Source organism: Malaya genurostris, chromosome 2, assembly GCF_030247185.1.
Source record: "Malaya genurostris strain Urasoe2022 chromosome 2, Malgen_1.1, whole genome shotgun sequence".
NCBI classification, from domain to species: Eukaryota; Metazoa; Arthropoda; class Insecta; order Diptera; family Culicidae; genus Malaya; species Malaya genurostris.
This window is the reverse complement of record NC_080571.1, coordinates 250,157,898-250,179,875: the sequence shown is the minus strand read 5'-3', so window position 1 is coordinate 250,179,875 and position 21,978 is coordinate 250,157,898. Positions and strand designations below refer to the sequence as shown.

At 35.9% G+C, this 21,978-nt stretch overlaps 1 protein-coding gene and 1 long non-coding RNA gene across 10 annotated transcripts; one reads left to right on the top strand and one right to left on the bottom strand.

Annotated features, from left to right (window-relative positions):
• Nucleotides 1–7,857: 7,857 nt before the first annotated feature.
• On the top strand, nucleotides 7,858–10,056 carry LOC131429410 (uncharacterized). 9 transcript variants are annotated; one of them, XR_009229421.1, is made up of 4 exons: nucleotides 7,878–7,915; nucleotides 8,143–8,227; nucleotides 8,423–8,508; nucleotides 8,910–10,056. XR_009229421.1 is itself a non-coding variant. In XM_058593497.1 (3 exons), exons 1-3 carry the CDS (start codon nucleotides 8,439–8,441, stop codon nucleotides 9,975–9,977), a joined length of 336 nt encoding a protein of 111 aa, XP_058449480.1. In that variant the 5' UTR covers nucleotides 8,090–8,438; the 3' UTR covers nucleotides 9,978–10,056. The 9 variants fall into 9 exon arrangements, 1 of the variants encoding a protein (XP_058449480.1); XR_009229419.1 differs by having other exon boundaries at nucleotides 7,882–7,915; nucleotides 8,391–8,508; XR_009229414.1 differs by having other exon boundaries at nucleotides 7,858–7,915; nucleotides 8,143–8,508.
• Nucleotides 10,057–11,508: 1,452 nt separating this feature from the next.
• On the bottom strand, nucleotides 11,509–12,270 carry LOC131432869 (uncharacterized). The gene is made up of 3 exons (XR_009229981.1): nucleotides 12,153–12,270; nucleotides 11,989–12,075; nucleotides 11,509–11,927 (listed from the first exon to the last, which is right to left on the bottom strand). It is a non-coding gene; the product is annotated as an uncharacterized LOC131432869 (long non-coding RNA).
• Nucleotides 12,271–21,978: the final 9,708 nt, after the last annotated feature.

Sequence of the window (21,978 nt, the reverse complement as noted above, 5' to 3'; positions counted from 1 at the left end):
ATGATATTATTTTTTAGTAATGACATTTTTAATGACTCGTGTAAGGGCCGCTTATGAAAACGAAAGTGCCAATATTGATAAATGCGCCAACGCATTGTGTTAATGTGTGATTGGCACATTGTTCTAAGCGTCCTCCCCTTGCCAGCAACATAATTTTTTTCTCCGTATCATCGGAAATACGATCAGTAATTTATGATAAAATTTACAGTAGAACGAGAAATAACTCAAAACTGAAGTTTTCTAGAATGTTTGGTATAAAGAAGCATTAAGGTGAAATTCAGTGCCAAAATAATGTACGTATGCATTGAACGAATCATCGTGCAAAATCGACACATAGAGATACGGAATATTTTCAGTGGCTGAGTGCAGTGGGTTTACGATATGTTTTGTTTGCTAGCTATTTATAATCAAAATGCTCTTATAATTGATTTTCTCTTCTATTGAGAAATTGTTCATTTTTTGTTACAGGAACCTTTGGCATGATGACGATACTTCATATATCCGATTCCAACTATGTATCATTTTATAAATGCACAAAATAATATTCATACAAAGATCCCCATGTAGAATGCCGACCACCAACTGAAAACTGGATCCCCCCAGATTTGCGATGATCAGCATTCATCACTGTAAACCAAATACAACAATGTTATAATTCAAAACAAAATATCCTAGTCTTAAGTACTGTTAAGATATGCTCTCGGCATTATTGTTAAAAACCCTTCTTAATCCACCTAGTGGTGTGATAATGCCTTTCTCTTCTTTCATAACAGTCTCATGAAAATATGTTTCATACATTTATTAAATAATTTTAGACACCAATTGATTCGGATTGATTCGAGTAGTTCACAAAAGCATGCTTCAGTGTTTATGTCACACAGTCAGCATCATTTTTCCCAAACTAGTGCTTGACATTTGCGTTGCCTATTTGTATGAGAACAGTGATGCTAATCTAAAAAAAGCCTTCTTAGTCCACTTAGTGATGTTTTCATATATCTTGAAAAATCACCATAGGGGGGAGTACATGAAATTTTCGAAATCGAAAAAAAATTTTTGATCCCAAAAGGCTTAGAATTGCATGAAACGTCGAGATTTAGTGTCATCTCGAAAAAAAAATTTTTTGAAAAAATCGACTTTTTGGGACTTAGAAAAAATATGAAAGTCCCAGAAAGTTGATTTTTTCAAAAAAATTTTTTTTTGAGATGGCACTAAATTTCGATGTTTTATGCAGTTTTAAGTGTTTTGGCATCAAAAAAATTTTCGATTTTGGAAATTTCATGTACTCCCTCCCCCCTATGGTGCTTTTTCAAGATCGAAAATTGCCAAACCTTTACCACCGGGCAGCACCCCTTAAGCATGTCCGATTTAGGTCAAATTTTGCATGAAGGCTTTTTTCGAGGTGCTTAAACTTTTGAGCACTAGAACTTTACGAAAATAGAGTTGATCCCAAAATTTTGGCACCCTTATATATAAAGGGTGATTTTTTAAGAGCTTGAGAACTTTTTTAAACAATAAAACGCATAAAATTTGCAAAATCTCATCGGTTCTTTATTTTAAACGTTAGATTGGTACATGACATTTACTTTTTGAAGATAATTTCATTTAAATGTTGACCGCGGCTGCGTCTTAGGTGGTCCATTCGGAAAGTCCAATTTTGGGCAACTTTTTCGAGCATTTCGGCCGGAATAGCCCGAATTTCTTCGGAAATGTTGTCTTCCAAAGCTGGAATAGTTACTGGCTTATTTCTGTAGACTTTAGACTTGACGTAGCCCCACAAAAAATAGTCTAAAGGCGTCAAATCGCATGATCTTGGTGGCCAACTTACCGGTCCATTTCTTGAGATGAATTGTTCTCCGAAGTTTTCCCTCAAAATGGCCATAGAATCGCGAGCTGTGTGGCATGTAGCGCCATCTTGTTGAAACCACATGTCAACCAAGTTCAGTTCTTCCATTTTTGGCAACAAAAAGTTTGTTAGCATCGAACGATAGCGATCGCCATTCACTGTAACGTTGCGTCCAACAGCATCTTTGAAAAAATACGGTCCAATGATTCCACCAGCGTACAAACCACACCAAACAGTGCATTTTTCGGGATGCATGGGCAGTTCTTGAACGGCTTCTGGTTGCTCTTCACTCCAAATGCGGCAATTTTGCTTATTTACGTAGCCATTCAACCAGAAATGAGCCTCATCGCTGAACAAAATTTGTCGATAAAAAAGCGGATTTTCCGAATGGACCACCTAAGACGCAGCCGCGGTCAACATTTAAATGAAATTATCTTCAAAAAGTAAATGTCATGTACCAATCTAACGTTTAAAATAAAGAACCGATGAGATTTTGCAAATTTTATGCGTTTTATTGTTTAAAAAAGTTCTCAAGCTCTTAAAAAATCACCCTTTATAAGAGCGGTAAAAATCAACGTGTTTTGTCGGTTACGTCACTTATACCATCATATATCTGGAACCAAAAGTCACAACCATTTGATCTTCGAACTTGATCAACGGCCTGACAGTAGCTTTCAAACGAGCCCAAGTTTGTTAAAATCGGATCAGCCATCTCTGAGAAAATTGAGCGCGTTCAAATACAACGCTTTTTGTCGGTTACGTCACTTATACAATCATATCTCCGGAACCAAAACTCACAGCCATTTGATCTTCGAACTTGATCAATGGTCCGACAGTAGCTTTCAAACGAGCCCAAGTTTGTTAAAATCGGTTCAGCCATCTCTGAGAAAATTGAGCGCGTTCAAATAGCACGATTTTTGTCGGTTACGTCACTTATACAATCATATCTCCGGAACCAAAAGTCACAGCCATTTGATCTTCGAACTTGATCAATGGCCCGACAGTAGCTTTCAAACGAGCCCAAGTTTGTTAAAATCGGTTGAGCCATCTCTGAGAAAATTGAGCGCGTTCAAATATCTTCGAAAAGTGCACATACATACACACACACACACACATACACACACAGACATTTTCCGATCTCGTCGAGCTGAGTCGAATGGTATATAACACTATGGGTCTCCGAGGCTCCGTTCGAAAGTCGGTTTTTCCAGCAATTCTAATACCTTTCTATAGAGAAAGGCAAAAAGGCGGGTGGGTAATTTTAGAGACAACCGGAATGAAGTAAATACGAATAACAATGCCTCACTAAAACTTAAATTGTTGCCCTTATTACCGGTGTCACTACATGGTGAAAACAAAGTGAAGTGACTTCGACCCTTATTATGAATATCACTTCACGGTGGAAATCAAGTGAAGTGAATGTAGGTCCTTATTACGGAAGTTGTTCCAAAGACAAAAGTAATTACTTGAATGAACTTGATGTCATTATGAACATCACGCCACCAAAATTTTGTTGAAAAAATTAGTTTTGTCCACCAACGTGATCACTTCACAATGCGTGATACCGGTAATAGGTAAAATCAAGTGAAGTGACATGTAAGTGAAGTGAATGTGAAAGTGGAAGTGAGAACGGTAATATGGGCCTGTGTCTTCATGAAACACGATATCAACAGGTCAGAAGTTATATAAAGCACATATCATAATGATAAGTTTGATATCAAATAAGATAACACACAACGAAAGGATAGGAAATATTAGAAATAATTATTTACAATAACGCATGCGCAATATAATAAACATTCAAACTAGAGTTGTTTCGCCTAATTAATCGCCCTTATTCCGAATAACGACGTATTGGCCCTTATTACCGTTCTCACTTCCACTTTCACATTCACTTCACTTACATGTCACTTCAACTGATTTTACCGATTAGCAGTATCACGCATAGTGAAGTCACTGATTAATTTTTTCAACAAAATGTTGGTGGCGTGATGTTCATAATGACATCAAGTTCATCCAAGTAATTACTTTTGTCTCTGAAGCGACTTCCGTAATAAGGACCTACATTTACTTCACTTGATTTCCACCGTGAAGTGATACCCATAATAAGGGTCACAGTCACTTCACTTTGTTTTCACCGTGTAGTGACACCGGTAATAAGGGCCATTGATTTTTCGATCGAATGTGGTTCGATCGAATCCTAGCTACCTTTGATTTTGCTAGCGTTATTAGGAATACAAATGAAATACGATCGTAAAATCGATACGACGTTATTCAGAATAAGGGCGAATATAATTTCGTTAATGTTTCAATTACTGCATTTTAATTGTCATCGCAATCGGTCATTTCTTGTACACAACACTGTAATTTTTTGAATAGTCTAATATGATTAAGATAATCGCTTGGTGGATGCTAGCATCCATCAGCACCTCATACATTCCATCAGCACCTCGTCAAATTCAGAACGCAGGGTAGCTTCCAGTTTTCGTCTAATATGTTAATGAAGATATTGCGTCAGGGTGCAATTATAGTGTTGCTTAAGTGAAATCAAATTTCACCTCTTTATAGGGCACTAGATTTCGTCAGGCATAGTTTTCGAAATATACAGATTTTTTTCAATACTTTTGCCATCCCTGTCCTGGCTTCATACACTCAGAAAAATATTACAGTAACCGCAACCTGTTCCTCATGGTCATTTCAACTGTGCACTCGAATAATAGTGACGACCATGATATCAGATTGTCCATATCAACATATTTTATGTAGAAAGAACATCGTCGTATGGTATTTTTCAACCGACTATGTATTTTCTTAGTGTGACTATACAAATTGTCAATCAACGCGTCTGCTCTTTTAGTGTCACATAAAGCTTCATTACAGCGGCAGATTTCATATTCCAACGACGAAATTGCGATATCATTTATTAGTCTTTAATTTTGTAATAGTGTGCATTTCTACTTCAGTATTCGTATTGCATGTGACTAAATTTCATAAGAAATGATGATAAAGGAAAAAAATGTTACAAATTCTTTCAAAACATGGAGAGCTCCATTCGGAGTATCGTAAACACTTGGCACATGAATATTTCTAGCGGATATGTAAGGTTTTTCGAAAATAATATCCGAAAAATTTTCTGAGTTTTCCGTTAAGTTTCTGTGTAAATACTTCTATTAGTAATTTTTATATAACGTTTTCTCTACATTTTTATAGGAACAGAATTATTCATCAAGAAATTCGTTGGTACAAAACCCGAACGATTTCATAACAGAAACATTAAAATGTTAAAGAGGGCAACGAGTTGATGATTTTGAATGCCTACAAGAGTTCAAAAAACAAGCTCTTGCGCTAATTAGTGAAGGCAAATTTATCATCATTGAAAAATTGAAAGTAACGAATATTAAAAATCAAAATCAATTGCTAGAAGTCGCTCGTTTCATTGTTGAAAAAATTAGCTCAGAATCAGAAATACTAAAAAATAAATTTTTAAAATTGTATAGATAATGTTAAATCAGTGAAAAATGTATTAGAAAAATAAAGCAGGTTTTAATGTATTCTTGTTATTTTTACATCGAAATTTCAGTTAATATAACTTTTGAACATTTTTGCATGTTCGAATGATCTTCACCATTGTCAAATTAACCAGATTTCCGTGTTTCGAAAGAACTAGAAGTGAAATGTCAAAAATACCATGGCACTAGTAAAAACAATAAGTACAATGTAAAAATAAGATGCTTTCACGGTTATGCTAAACATTCCAATTGTAGTAGTTATTCATACCATATACAGTTCAATATTACTATTCTAGAGCCAAAATCATTAATGGTAAAAGTGAGCTTGCATATTGTCAACGTCATCTGATTTTATTGTATGCTGAAAACCACTATACTCGTATGGTTAAACTAACCTCCCATATGGTAACTGTTACCATCTTATTTTTCTGAGTGTATAAAGATTGCGACAGTTTCACGACAAAAGGGCCTAACTGCAAATGAGAGCCTCTCTTTGTTTACTTTCTCTTTCGATTATTACGAGGCCATTACCGAAAATTCTTGAAAGTTTCCAATATAAATCGAAGGCTTGTAGTTTTAACTTGAAAGTTTTGCGAAGAGTATAGCGTCAAGTATAAAATCAATTCAGTAAATCGTGAAAGAAAAAGTAAACAAAGTAAAATTGTCATTTGCAGCTTGGCCCTTCACTAGTATAAAGATGTGTTCCATATCAATACTCTATGATACTCGTTGATAACAACCATTTGAGAAAACAATGATTATTTATGATTATGTAATACAACTGAAAATGTTATCATAAATTGATAATCATATTTCCGATGGCATGTAGGAAAAATTATGTTGATTCGTTAGACACAACGAGAGAAATTTACAATCAAAAACTTATCACTCTCTCAGACGATAGATTTTGAAAAGGTGCCCTTTAGTAAAGTAAGTCGTATTCACGACAAAAAATATTTTTACGATATCTGTTTAAAATGGAATTACAACTGGGTTGTAAGATGTTAAAAAAAACTATCTATTTTATGAAGTGCATATCATATCAGTATATAAGTGAATATCACCCCGATTCTGCATTTCGTTCGAATCGAATTGTTTCGATCGAATACGAAATTTTGCATTCTGTAGCTCGGTCGAGTTCGAGCTTTCCAAACAAAAGCATCACTCGATCGAATTACAGAATGATTTTTTGAATGAATTATAGATACTTTTTGTCCACGCTTGGTCAACAGTTTACATTTTAGAATTGTTAAATTCTGTTTGAGGATATTTTTTCAAATCTCTATACAATTTGTACTTTTGAGACGGGTTTGACAAGTAAGTTATTGAAATTATGTCATATTAATTCCTAACCTAAATTTAGAAATTTTCGATGGCTAAAAACGATTTGTTGTGGATTTTTCAATTTTATCGGTCTTGTCCCTTACACAACTCCTCAAATTTTTGCCCTCGTGTGTTCCGTCTTGTAATTGTACCGCAAGGATTAGGCAAGTGACGTATTGAAAGTTTGCAAAATTCACTCAATCAATCAACTAATACGTGCGATTATCGATATTCGGATATGAGGAAAAAGCATGTCAGTTTTATTCGTATTCACGTCATCTAGTTATGTCTCTTACATTATCCTCCTGCTTTTTTTAATTTTTCTAATTGACAATTCTAGTGATTCACTTATGACTAAAATGACACATCCAAATATATTGCTAGCTCAGTCGCAACGATCAATCGTGGAATGAGCTGCTATCAAACGCCTAAATGGCATGCAACAGCTATCGCATCGCAATCGCCTACATTTTATATATAATATTGTAATCAAGACTGAATTGCAGATAGAAAAGGTGAGCATAATGTTGCTCGATTCAATCCCGCTAATTCAGGTGAAATGCCATGCTCCGGTGTCTGGACGGTTGGATTGTGATGTCAGTCTGGGTAAACGAATTATTTATAACATATAAATTAGTGCTCATTAGACACGTAGTTGATGGTGATTCTCTGTTCCCAACAGGAAAATTTTTTCCTCACTATTACCACCATTAGGGTTGCCATTGGATGAGTGCGCTCATGATTAATGAATGGTTTTTCACGTTATGTTTGTATCCATTTCATTTCTTCGCGATACAAAAATGCTCTAATTTGCTGTGTAAAGCATAGAATGGTACAATCAATCGTTATTTCGCTCCTTTAGTACTCAAAAGTGATAGTTGTTTGTAAATTTATTTCATATAATATTATATACAAAGACTCTAAAAGCTTTGCCGCCTTGTTGATCTGGTACTAAACTGGACGACTTTATACTTCGAGCCTTCTTCATCCTTTTATTGAAGATCAAGGGGCAAATCACTCTAAACTCTAGACAAGTTCATACTAATAAACTCATTTCATTCCGAAATAATCTTTTCTAAACTCATTTAATCCCAATTAGTCTAGATAAGTTTGGGTAATTTTAAACTAATCCAACCTAGATTTGCCTAATCTTGTATGAAGTGTATCTGTCATTCGAGGTTGCAAAAAAGTGTATGACAAGTAAACAAAGAACGATATCGTTTTGAAGATGAATTTTCAGGTAAATATGGTTTGTTTTTTGATTTCAATCATTTCTTTCAATTTCTGAGCTGAGATGGTTAAGCTTGAGCTTGAGAAACCACCTCTGGTTGCTACTCCTCAGAACATTAAGAACTTCGCGTAATTTATATTGGCCGAGGTATAACTAATTTATTGCGTTTCATATTCTCATTTCATTATAAAATGAAGGTTTGATACGTTGATTTGACAAAATGTTTAATTTTACAGCTCGCTTTCTGGGAAGGTGTCGAGAATGATTTCGGACACATACCAGACAGAATCAAGACAATATTCAATTTACTAGGCTATACAGGTAACTTGAGTATAGCATCATTAAAGGCACATATGCTGGATGACATTGAAAAGGATGTGCAACTACTCGTCCAAAATGGATTAGACAAATTCCTTGTTGATTTCCGTCTCATGCACGCGGATAGAGTCCAGCTAATATGTTTATTTGATTTTTTCTCGAAAAGTGTAAAAAATACGTCAATTCCAAAATTCGCAGAGATGCAACATTACGGATGTGGATTGTGAACAGGAAAAAAAAAGTTTGGAGGACAAAATTAGTTATCAGTTCGAAATATACTTACCGTAAGTAAATGTTTAGGCTAGTATAGGATTCTTAGGCTGCAGACAGAGAGCGCGAGAAGCTGAGTCGAGCTGATCAAAAGCGAGAAACATATTTGCAGCAAATCGAAAGGACCCTGTCAGAGTAAGAGCAGAGCAGATTTCTCGCTTTTACTCTGACGGGGTCCAATTGATTTGCTGCAGGTATGTTTCCCGCTTTTGGTCTGCTTATGTCAGTCATCAGCTCAACTTAGCTTCCAGCCTCCATTTTGTTCGGCGACGCCATACACTAGAGTACAAAACATTTGATAACAGATACACTAAGGATCATGATGATTTTGAGCACAATATTCAGTTAGTCTCTACCAATGCACCTTGATCATGTTGGCATAAAACTATTTATGATTACTTTTTTCATGTTACAGGTTCTCCAATAAATGCTGGAAAAATTGTCACTGATTCTCCATTGCTGGAGCTGTACTCAAGTCTACAGCAATCAAAGATATATCGTTCTAAAGGTATGCGTTATTCAACGTTTGAAAAGGATTTGCTAGCATATGAGTTCAGGAAAACTGGAAACAGTTTTTACAAATACCGAGCATCAAATAAGCATTCCGCAAGCCATTCAGTTTTGCACAAACACATTAGGAATAATACAACCGATACAACAGAATGAATGCTATTAATTGAGCCGCTTCGAAAATATCTACAGTCTCAGGATTTACCTTTTGTGGTAAGCCTAAGCAAAGATGCAACTAGTATTGTTCTAAAACCAGGATATGATCTTCGTACAGATTCTCTCTCCGGTTTGGTGCCGCTTTTTGATAATAATGGTATGCCCATAATGAATCAATTTCGAATGAAGTCTGCGCAGCACATGTTACACGTTTTGAAAAACTTTGCTGTAGGAACACTGACATATATGATTCTCGCTACTCCTATGCAGCTCCATTTTGTATTTGATACGCCTGTGCGGATACTAATTTCGATCATGAAGTGGTTCTTAAACGATGGAAGTATGTTGAAAATAAATTAATGGAAGTTGGATTTAAGGTTATAAGCAACTGTTCTGACGGTGATCCTAAGTTTTTGAAGGCGATGATTAAACGTACTAATTCAAGTGAACCCAAGCCAAATATGCGATGAGGATATTGGTTTCGAATGGAAGAAAACAGTTTACCAGTATGTATACAGGACACAATTCATCTGGTGAATAAATGTCGGCACAGTTTAATTAATCCTGCTAAACAACTTCGTATTAGTGAAATCACAGAATTCACATAAGTAAATGATGAAATTAAGTTATCTTTCCTCTAACAGGTAATTACACCATCGCAATAGTTCGAGAGTTATTAGGTCGAGTTGGGAAAGATAAACATTTATTAACGAAGAGTGACTTAAACAGTGGCGACAAAATGCGGTTTGAACCAACTCTTAAAATCATGAATGCTATGGTCAGAACTCTGCTAGACCAACACCAACACGCCACGTAGGTAGTTTCCCTGGTAGAAAAGGTGCAATTCTTCTGTTGGATATAATGAATAAAATTAACATCGCTTATACTTCTACTGATATTTTGGCCTTGCAACGTGTTTTTTTCTAATATGGTGAGGATGTATATATATATATATATATATATATATATATATATATATATATATATATATATATATATATATATATATATATATATATATATATATATATATATATATATATATATATATAGATTTCAACATTATCAAACTTATAATTTTCTCAGGAACTCTCTGTTCGTATTACGTGCTTGACAGCATTACTTAACGTCAAATGTGTATCTATCTCTTTAGATAAATGCTCATTCACTAGTTCTTTTCCTTTCTCGATGTCGTGATTGCAACACACCTGAACAAATTATTGTATCTTACCTATCAAGCCAACAGAACGAATACTTTTTTCGAGAATTATGTGCAATGTCAACAGCAGATACAACAAAAATAAATTTTTCGATGTTTGAACGGAATTCAAAAATGCGACGCTTGCAAATGCAAATACAAATAATGTATCGATGGAAAAATTATGTAACCTTCCCAAAAACTAAAACTGAAACCGATAAAAATGACCAAACTTTACCGTCCGATCGAGATATTATTATGACAATAGATCATGCTAGAGAAGATGCTATTGACATGCTTAAAGCGATAAGCATTGATCAACCAGACTTTAATGACAGCATATGCATTCCAAAAAAATCATCTAATGAAATTTCTGCTTGCGAAACTCAATCTGGTGATGAGCAAGGAACTATGGAAAATGCGATGAGTATTTTTGAAAAATGGGGAGAATTAAATCTTAAAAACAGTACCAGTGGTACTAAACATACGTTTATGATTCGAGATATTAAAAATAAAATAATTCATGTAAAAAAGTCCACGATTCTTTGGATGCTGTGAAACAAACAGTATCAGCATACTAATGATAGATTACGACGCTTTCATCAAACCGAAATGTGTGACAAAATTTCAGACCGTAATGATAATCATGTGCTAGAAGACATTCATATAGGAGATTGGATCTACTTTAGTTCATATGCTTTCTGCCATGTGAATGGATTTGCTTACAAAATTGATAAGCCATCCGCTATACTATTAGTTTGATTCTTTTGGAATGAATTATTTTGCTAGTACATTTCATGTCAAGTCCTAACACCGTTGAAGATCGCGGAATGCTCGTGACAGGTACATTTTATACTTGACATTGAAACTTATGCCTACATGACTGATGTGTGGTATTTGATGCAAACGGCAAACGTTCTTCAAATGGTTAACCTTTACACTCTATAAAAACTCAACAAATCATACTGTAAGTGTGACCTCCGTGCTGCAAATTGATACTATTTCCCTAAATTTTTAATGTTCGATTACACTTTAACTGCATGGATTTATTTCCGTCTACTACAAGCAAACCCGTCGTTTGATGTGTAAAATCGGTATAATTGTCAAAATACTTTCATAGGAGGCCAATAAATAAAAAAGGTTTTGCAACTAGTTTTTCTCAAAAGAATTGTACTTCATCAAGTTCGTAGCATTTTATGACTATTACATAACACATGAAATTATATAAAAAAACTAATCTTTGGCACATGGAATACCAGATTTTGATTTTTTGGAGAGATCCTTAGTAGAACCGGGTGGCAATGCATTTTGTTGATTAATGACGAACATGATTCATCAACTAAGTGTTAGCATTTTGTCAGCAGCTCCTATGACTTCGTTAAATTTATTTAAAGTGCTACATATAAATCGATCCGACTTGTTTTTATCAGTGTAGAGTTGGACCAAATAACGAAGAGGACTCGTCATACTCCGCATAATTTGTTCTCTAAATCCTTTATCAAGAACATCTTTGATTCGAAATCAACCAGTATTGTTGGAATCATTTATTTATCTTTCACTCGCTTACGTCTAAAACAAACGAACTTACTCATAATAAACAATATGTTAACATTATATTCGAAAATTTTACCTTATGCGACTTATAAGATAACCCGGGTGAAACACATTTTGTTGAGTTAAGACAAACCACATCTTGACGAGCATTTTGCTGTTGAATCTATAGCATTAGAAAACGAAAATAAAAACAAAAAAAAACAAACATTACGTTGAAAGCTTCTTATGTCAAAATAATACCTTGCCAGATCTCGGCTAAACTTTTCTAATCCCATTCTAATCACATGCGATCCCTATTAAACTTTTATACTCCCTTTAAATCTTACTTGTTTTCAGACAAAGTTTAGAGTGATTTGCCCCTTGTTGAAGATTAATTTCATGTGCTGTCGTGTCGAATGTGCGCCTTTCCGTTCGGTTTAAATCTTCGGCTCAATGCAACCAGTTGCGTTTTGTTGTTGTTGTTGTTGTTCTCGTACTCGTATTCGAGCATTCGTGGCTTCAATTGCATTCCTTATTCATGTGTCTTGAGATCCGTTTGGCATTGATTAATTAATGAACATCGAACGTGTGATTTTAGCACCGGATCCGTAGCTGGGACGGTTGTCATTTTCGAAAGGCTCATCCCGGATAGACATGCCTTCTGACATGGTACTAGGGCAGATTAGTCCTGCAGTTGTTCAATTTATACATTTGAAGCTGACAGGTGCTTTGTCGGATTCTGTTTGTCGAATGCGATTTAAGCCAATCGTGACACATGTTATAATTATTGTTTTAAATTGGATTTTGGAAATAAGAGTAATTCTTCAATGTGAAGGAACATTCAAGAAAGTAACAAGATGGAATGGTGCGATTCGTATGTTTACAGTATGTACAGTCGATTTAATTATAATTAGGGTTAAGTGGTATGAGATGCCGCTTTGGGAGAGATGCCGCATTTTCGAGTTTGTAGTTAGGGGCTGTCCATAAAAGACGTCACGCCTCCATGGGAAGGGGGGTGTTTCATAAACGTGACCTTTTTTGACAGGGGGAAGGGGGGGAGGTTTTTGGAATGTGACGTCCACTATTTTCAATGAGCGCATTTTTAAATACCTAATTATATTACTGCTTTCCCCTATTTCCTGAAAAAATCTCCACAATTAACGTTTACATTCTATAGGAAAACGTGTATTTGTTGATGTAAAAGCTTCTTCTTGTAAATTCGGAAATGAATGATGCAGGAAATCATTTCTGTTGTGATCAGCAAAAGTGCATGGAGGAGCGAGTAAATTAGCGAAATTAATAAATTTTGCCTAATATGAGTAAAAAAGAAAAAGATGTTTGACTTAAGTTAGGCACTGACATATTTTTCAGTAATTTCTAGCATTGATAATAGTATATTATAAGAATTTCTCTTATCTGATTCTGATAAAGTTTATTCTATTGTACTCCATTTGAAAAAGGGCGGGAGATCAACGATTTCAGACGTAGATCATGTCATGTCTTATCTTGATCATATGCGATTTTCCTCCACCAACATCAAAGCTTATCGAATCATCCAATGAACTGATCTTGAAAAGATTCTTCGGCAGTGATCTCGTTTTTATGAGGTTTTGATCTTTCTTTTCTCAGCCCTGTATGCTACACTAAGGAAATATTATTCCTTAGCTTCAGAAATTATATATCTATGTACCCCATAGAAGGATTGAAACAGATGATTTAAATGTTTCATCAATTCCAATCAAATACTTTTGTTAAATTATGTAATTAACATTAATAAAATAATTCCGATGATTTTGAAGTTTTAGGGATATTTTTTAATCTAATGAGAGCATGTAATAAATCGATTTTTCCCTCATATTTGTATGATTTGTCATACATATTGAGAATGTATTGAGATGAATTTTATTTATTTTGAATTCGTGACATGTGACATAGGGGGGGGTGGGGGGTCTTTGCATCTGTGACAATTTGTGACAAAGGGGGGATGGGGAGTCAAAAATCGTCAAAAAAAGCGTGACGTCTTTTATGGACAGCCATATAGGAGTGATCTAGATCAAAGATCAAATCAATAAAAATTTTTCTTTGTTTTGAATTCTCGCACTAAATGGCGGTTCGAAATTTCAAGCACACTTTACCCTATAATTCCGGAGCCGGATGTCGGATCCGGATCAGATTCAATAGCAACCTATGGGGCTACAAAACCTTTTAATGAAGCCCAAGTTTATGAAAATCGGTTAAGCAACCTCCGAGAAAATTGAGTGACATTTTTTAACACATACATACTCATACATACACACACGGACGTTGGTTAGCTCAATGAACTGTGTCGAATGGTATAGTACATTTGTTTCTCCGGACCAATTTCGACTAATCAATTTTCCAAGTGATTGCATAACCTTTTTATATGAGATAGGCGAAAAAATACTTTTAAAGAACATTTTAAATAAAAGATAATATCGATGATGGTAAACACTTAAATGATCCCTACTGCTAATGACGGATCTTTATGTTTCCTAAAATTTCTTCTGATAACATGGAAAGTCGATGGCCTTGTTCTCAGTGTAAAATAGTAAAAAGAAATGATTGCCAACTACAGTACAATAAACGCTACCTCTAAACAAAAAGAAGCTAGATTGAATGACTTTTACATTTCGTTGCGCTTTAATTTCTTACCATTTCCATATACAGAATTTTGATCCCCCCATACAGATTTACAGATTTTTCACCTGAAAAATATAAATTTAAATGTGGAAACCCTGCACGCTCGACGAAATTGAACAAAGCACGGTGCGAACGGAGCAAAAACAGTGGAGTTTTCCTCTTCCGTACCAGCACGTACCGGTTTTGCATCGTCATTTTTTATGACGGTTTGAAAGTTTTGACACTAATCGTCATATAATTTCGGAACCGGAAGTCGGATTTGGATGGCAAAAAGCAAAGCCTTTGTATTACATTCCTGTAGTGGAATTTGACTTTCTGTTTCAAGAGACTTCGCAGCCGATTCAGAGTGTACAGAACAATTGCATGGCTAGTGCTACGGTTCTACTGACACTACGAATCCTTCCAGGTCGGGACTCGAACATACGACAATTGGTTTGTAAGACCAGTGTCCTATGCATTGAACCGCTAACCCGCGATCTGGATTAAATGGCACAGTATCTTTTAAAACAATAAGAGCTTTAATTTGAATCAAGATTTGTGAAAATCGGTTTAACCATTGCTGAGAAATCGAAGTGAGTTCCGTTTTTTGCCTTTCTCATATAAAAAGGCTATGCAATCACTGTGAAAACCGACTTTTGAACCGAGGCCCGGAGGGCCGAGTGTCATATACCATTCGACTCAGTTCGTCGAGTACGCAAAATGTCTCTCTCTCTCTCTCTCTCTCTCTCTCTCTCTCTCTCTCTCTGTGTGTGTGTGTGTATGTGCGTATGTGTGTATGTAACGTTTTTTTGCACTAACTTTTCTCGGAGATGGCAGAACCGAAAGGTCTTGTGGTCCCATACAAAATTCCTGAATATTATTTGGATCCGACTTCCGGTTCCGGAATTATGGGGTAAAATGTGCAAACGAGTATTTCCTTCTTTCCTTACCAACCTCAAATTAATTCACAACAAGTGGCATCTTACCCTGCAAAGCTGCATCTCTCCTAAAAATATCTTTTTGTTACTAATAATTTATTATGATAATAATTGATTTTTTCCGAACAAATGCATTGTATTAATAAGTGATGCTTGAAGTAATTTTAAAAATATTAATAATAACGGTTCGTTATTTCCTGTTCATTTAATCTCAATTGAAAGAAAAGTGCGGCATCTTTCCCCGCTTCACCATGTATCATTCTCAGTTGTTTGATCTCAATGAAAGGTCTTGTGGTGCAATACAAAGTTCTTGAATTTCATTCGAATCCTTTTTCCCACCCGGAGCTACAGGATGTGCATCAAATTCAAATTTATGCATTAAGTTTTCTCAGACATAGCCAAGCAGCTCTGGTTTTCACAAACTTAAGTTCAAATGAAAGATATTGAAATGCCATACAAAATCTCTGAATTTTATCTTGATACTACAGACTCTCATAGTAACAGACCGGTGAATACTTCTTTGGGAGCCAAACGAACCGTCAAAATCCTATGTTGTAGCATGAGAATTTGACGGTTCGGTCGGCTCCTTAAGAAGTATTCGCTAATCTGTTACTATGAGAGTTTGTACTTGATACGACTTCCGGCTCCGAAATAACAGAGTGATTAATGTAAAAATTTTAAAATTAAAGGCGTTTTTTTTCATAAAGGATAATAAAAAAAGTTGCAACTGTAGATCACGTGGCAAATGTCTAAATAATTTCACTTCAGTTATTCAGTACCGGAAATTCAATATTCCCAAATGGAGCTCAGAGTTATGAACTCCGATTTCTCAGAGATGGTTGAGCGAATTTTCATACACTTAGATTCAAATGAAAGATATTATGGTCATATACAAAACAAAATTTCAACCGGAACCGACTACTGGTTCCGGAATAATGAGGTGATGAGGGCTTAAACTTTAAAACCGTCGTTTGCATGCGACGATGTGAAAAACAGACAAAAATCATTTTAATTTAGCTCAACAATATTCACAAATTGAAAATTTTATGTTTATGAAAGATATTCTACCGCTGGATTCCGCACAAACTTTTTAAGGACAAAGAAGACGAACGCAAGCTCACTTTGAGTACATGTTTGGCTGGATCCATTATTATACACCGGAGAAGAGAATGAATATCTCACAATGGACTGAAGTCGGTACGTGTGCTTCCAAGCAGCACGAGTGCATCAAAGGAGGCTTAATGAGTCGGAAAGACCATGATGTCGATTTTCTGGGATTGCCAATGTATACTTTTGGAGGACTACCTCAAAAGAGAAATGCGAGTATTAGCGTGAACGAAAAAAAAATTACTATTTGTTATGGAATGACCTTAGCTGAAGCATATGACCATCGCTATCATGGTTAAAATCAACGGTTAAGTGTTTTAATTATTCCACCTTGTTTACCTGAATGGTCTTTCTCGAACTATTATATGTCCCCGAACCTCAAATCATCTCTGAGAAATCGTTGTGAGGTTCGTTTTGGAAGTTTAAACCACTGCTTTCGAAACCTGAAAACAAAACCAGTATAGCCAAAGTAAGTTTGAATTGTCATCATCTAATATAACCTACAAATTTAGAAGATGTTTTCTGTTCTCCACGATTCGGTGTAAAGGAGCTATCTCGGAACAACTTTCATAATCTATCGCATCATCAGTAGTCTTGTGGATTGTTGTGTTCTAAAAATGGACATTTAGAAGGTCTTCAACATGTGTGGCGGAAATTGCATAACAGTAATCGTTAATAAATCTAATACATTAACCTAATCTCTGGCCAATTTTATTTGAATATTCAATAATGACACTTCCAGTTGGGAAGGTTCTGTCTACTAGAAACGTGAGCATCATTCTCGATCGAGAGCTCTGCTTGCCTCTGCGCAAGTTTTAAGCATGTTTATTGCCTCAAGAAACTTTACATTGTACTAATGCGCAGTATTCTTGAATTCGGAGTTACAATTTGGGTTCATGTTCACACCGGTCTTCAATGACCACGTTACGACCTACCGACTCGGCAAAAAAAGACGAGTACTTCTTCAACTACTTCTAACAGAAGTCAATGAAGAAACATAAACGTGTATAACTGTTTGAGATTTTGATTTTGAGAAATTGTGTGTATCTGGAACCAGAAACCGGATTCGGATGAAACCTTTCATTGGAATCCATTCGATCAGTTGTGGAAATTGGCCTCGTCATCTCAAGTAAATCTATATGCGTTTTTTGGAATGTTTGTCCGCTACTTCCGGAACTGAAAACCGGATACCGATAAAGTCTAGTTTGTATAAAAACCATCCAACAAGACCTTGAAATTGAAACAGTTTTTAACCAAGTGGAGGATATATATTTGTTTTTGTTGCATCGCTAATTCTAATGACGATTCGAAATTTTCAACGCCCATCTCCTGTATTTCCGAATCTAGAAGTTTTATATCGATGAAATTTAATGTCATATGGGACAATAACACCTTTTATTTGAACACAAGTTCGTGAAATAGGTCAAGCAATATCTGAAAAATCGATGTGAGTTTTATTTCGACGTTTTTGACCGCTTCTTCCGGTGCATCCGGAACTGGTAAAGTTAACTGGCACCTCTCGAAACGAAATCCGGGGTACAGGACTGTTAACAGCCATTCGGTAGATTTGTAAAATCAAGTCTCATCATAAAGAATATAGTCAATAAGATGACTCGAAACGTCGATTTAATGTTTTAAAATCAATAAGGGAAAATGTCACGGAACAATAATTTATCCTACAAATACCATTTCTGTGGACGTAAATATATGCACAGAAAGAAATAATAAAATTTACACGCCATGTATCTCAATAGTAACATGGAATAGTCATTATTTTTTTATTTAAAAGATATTTTTTATTCAGGCCTATTTGCGCACAAGCTTTACGTGGCCGATTGAGCCGATTTTTTGAATAATTTTTTTTTTGAGTTGGATCTCGTTGTCATTCTTTTTCTAGGGGGAGAGGAGCTTCCATTTCCCTCCTGCGAGGATTGAGGGGCACTTCGTTCGTGGTTCGTCTCGTCATCCATTGCCGCATCGATGGTATTGTTGTCGATTTCCGTCTTCTTTTCGTTGCTAGGGGCTGTAGATGCACCTTGTTGTATATTGGTTGCAATTGCTGGTTGGTTGGAGGGTAAGTTGTTAACTGCAGCTGGTGTACTTTATTCTATAGGGGATGATGATGGATTCGTTGAAGGGGATGCTTCATTGTTGTTGGTGGCTGTCACAGATGTACTGGGGTTGCTTAGGGTTGGTGTGTAGGAAGCACCGTTGTTTTTTGGTGTGGTTGTCTCCTTGTCCAGTTTATCGCATGACTTACCGTAGTGAACAGCATTTTGGCAATATTGACATGTGGCCATCTGATTGTCATAGGTAACAAGTGATTTGCACGGAATTCACATAAGAAGGTATAGGCCTCTTTAAGTGTATGCGTAATAAACGTACGCCATTTAGAATACCGGGGAAAAAATCTTCCACTTTTCTTTTTCGATAGAGAGAATCTCTCCGTATTGGGACATAGTTTTGCGAATATATGAATCGGTGACGCTTGAGGGAAGATCATGCACACGCTTTTCTATAGCACTATCTTCCATGGAATGTTGTACTTAATGTTCTCGTGCTCCACATAGTGCACATTATTATTGTCTTTTGCGAATTGAATTGCATCCAACTCTTTATAGAACTGGATATAAACAACATTATTGGTCTTATTGCACTGAAGTAAATGTACACGTTTTGTGTCAAGATGCATTTGCTTTTTAAGCAAACCTTCAAGTTGTCGTATCGAAGGTCGAATTTTGCACTGCCTGAAGTCAGCAACAATTGTATTCTTTCGTGTCGGTGGTAGCTTTTGTTCGTTTGGTTCACTCATTTCGACGTCGTTCTATTGTTCACTACACAATACTGTACTTGGTTTCTTCTGTCCCGAACGTAAGCGGTTTTGTTTAATCGACTGACTTGGATGAGATGTGAAACCGAACTGATGGAATAGACATGAACTCAGAGTTTGGTTGAAAACCATCATCGATGTGCGTAGAATGTTCGAGCGGCGGCGGGAGGAAAGCGTGAAAGGAGTGTTTCTTTTCCACAATTAATTGAAAATAATAAATTTGTTCTTATTTAGAACGTTTATTTATTTCTATTTCTTCTCAATCAAAACAACATGGTTCTATTTTCATGCTTTTACACTATGTCAACAATCGTGTTTGAATGTTCGAATATTCTTAATTACCGGACTTTACCCTTCTGTTTTCGCGGTCGAAACAACAATAAAGAGAATGAATAATATTCTCAATCACAGATTTTCCGACATATTGGATGAAATATTTTACTCTGATTCTCTGATATATTGGGTGGAACACTTTACTTTTGTAATTTTCCTGGAGTTCACAAAGCTATGGTTATTCGCGACGCCGTCTTGTTTCATATAGCTTCTTATGGGTTCTACGAACTGGAACTGACACTGAACTCACATAAACTGACTGTCCGACTAACTACCGTTCACTCTTTGGGACCGACTAACTAACTTGTCTACGGACCGACGTCCGAGACTAACGGATATTTTCCGCGAACTTTCTGAGACTGACTAGCCCGAACTCTTCCCAACTATGGGTTTTTAAAATCCTAACATTTTCTTTCGGGCGAAGCCCGAAGATTTTAGTACAAGATTGTTAACATAGAGGTTGTGATTTTAAGTAGAAAGTTCATCCGACTTTCTCCCGAAGTTCTACCAAAATTGCCGAGAGCCGCGAACCGAAACCACTGTCACTATGTCAATGACAGTTACCGGTGCCCGCGAAAAGATATTTTTGTAGTTGCTCGTCGCGTTTACGTGAATTTTTCCTTCACGACTGGGTTGCTGTTTTTGCAATGCTGCTTTTCCTTCACGGCTCCCTACTTTTTCTACAATACTAGCAAATTGAAAGGATAATTTGCTAAGGACGCTGCAGATGCAACTATTGGATTACAGATTATGATTATGAATAGAACAGTATCTTTCAATTAACGCTTAGTTTTGCAATTAAAGTATACTGAAACGTACGAAATTGAAAAGTAACTTTATATTTAATTACCTGCTCCAAATATGTGCATGAAAATAGATGTAAAATCACAAAATATTTCAATGAACCACATATCTGATAACAGTTAGTAATACTTAAAACTCCCATAATATTGTGTGCATGAAATTGAGATGTAAAATATGCATCTCTCCTTCGAATAGCCTCAACCACCAATGCGTCTAAACGAGCAGTCGGAAAACTTTCACTATTGTCCCTGGTTTGTGTATAGAAAATCTTAAAATATGTAAGGCTCATTCATAATAATAAAATTTAAGGACTACAACCGTAATGAAATATTTTGACATGATTTAATCAAATTTATTTTTCTCGTCGATAAAAAAACATGCTTTACCATATGACTCCCTCTGGTGGGAACTGCACTTCTTCGCAGCATCCAGCAAACAGCAACCATGTCCGACGGGAGAAAAAAAAAACCGAAACAAATTTTATTTTCCCTTAGGGGCGCGATAATTTTTAAAAATTCCACTTTGTAAATGATGTTTGGTTCCATATCGCAACGGGCTTCTCTGAACAAAGCAGTACATACAGGACTTGTACATTGAACAACGGTAGCGATGGTCCTCTACCGTAGCTTGATATGCGTGTATCGTAACTCGCACGGATGCGGTTCTCTTATCGTGTCAGGCAGGTGTAGGGTATCATGTAGTAATACAAACATCTTAAGCTTTCTGAATATTGTTTGTTGAGAAAGTAGATTTTTCTTACGAATTCTACAGAATATGGGACTGAGGATTGTTTGGTAGCAGTTATCAAAACGTAGAAAATGACTGATCATGTACACATTTGGCTTAGATCAGTTTACAAACTGTTTCAATATTGCCCTTCACTCCTCTATACTAAAGGACAAAGTGAACCAGTCCTTCGTTTCTGTCATGTACACTACGTAGAGTGAGCCAGAGAATAATCGATCCGATAAACTATCATAAATTTATTGATATATCATTCAATATTTCTCCCCGATGTGTGTTCCAGTTTTGCGAAGCATTAATCTTTTTAAGCTACAAATTTGATCACATTCTCAAGATCCCCTTCTACTGGAAAGCGTATCTCGTATGATAAACAGCGATAGTAGATACGTGTGAGGCTCAGCTGCGCACATGTTTGATCCCTTGAAGTCGTCGATATCCACTTTCCACGGCAAAATCAATAGTAATTACTCCACTTTGATGTTGGCTGTCCAAAATCAAGATCCAAAGATGTGTTCACTTTCATGTAAAAACTAGACTAGGTATAAAATATTCAAACGGAAATAAGTGTAATTGCGGTGCCGTCGGTAATTGAACAAGTTTTGATTCGGTGCTTACAGGTCAGTCAGAGATTCAAAGGGTATTGAATTCTCATCTTCACACACATCTTAATATGCATTGGAGCATTTTGGAA

Bases quoted from the DNA above. Each gene is read 5' to 3' on its own strand.
- LOC131429410 (XM_058593497.1), top strand. From the start codon at position 8,439: ATGTGGATTGTGAACAGGAAAAAAAAAGTTTGGAGGACAAAATTAGTT. The intron at 8,509-8,909 runs GTAAGTAAATGT...TTCATGTTACAG, and splicing joins CAGTTCGAAATATACTTACC to GTTCTCCAATAAATGCTGGA. The intron at 9,003-9,804 runs GTATGCGTTATT...TTCCTCTAACAG, and splicing joins AAAGATATATCGTTCTAAAG to GTAATTACACCATCGCAATA.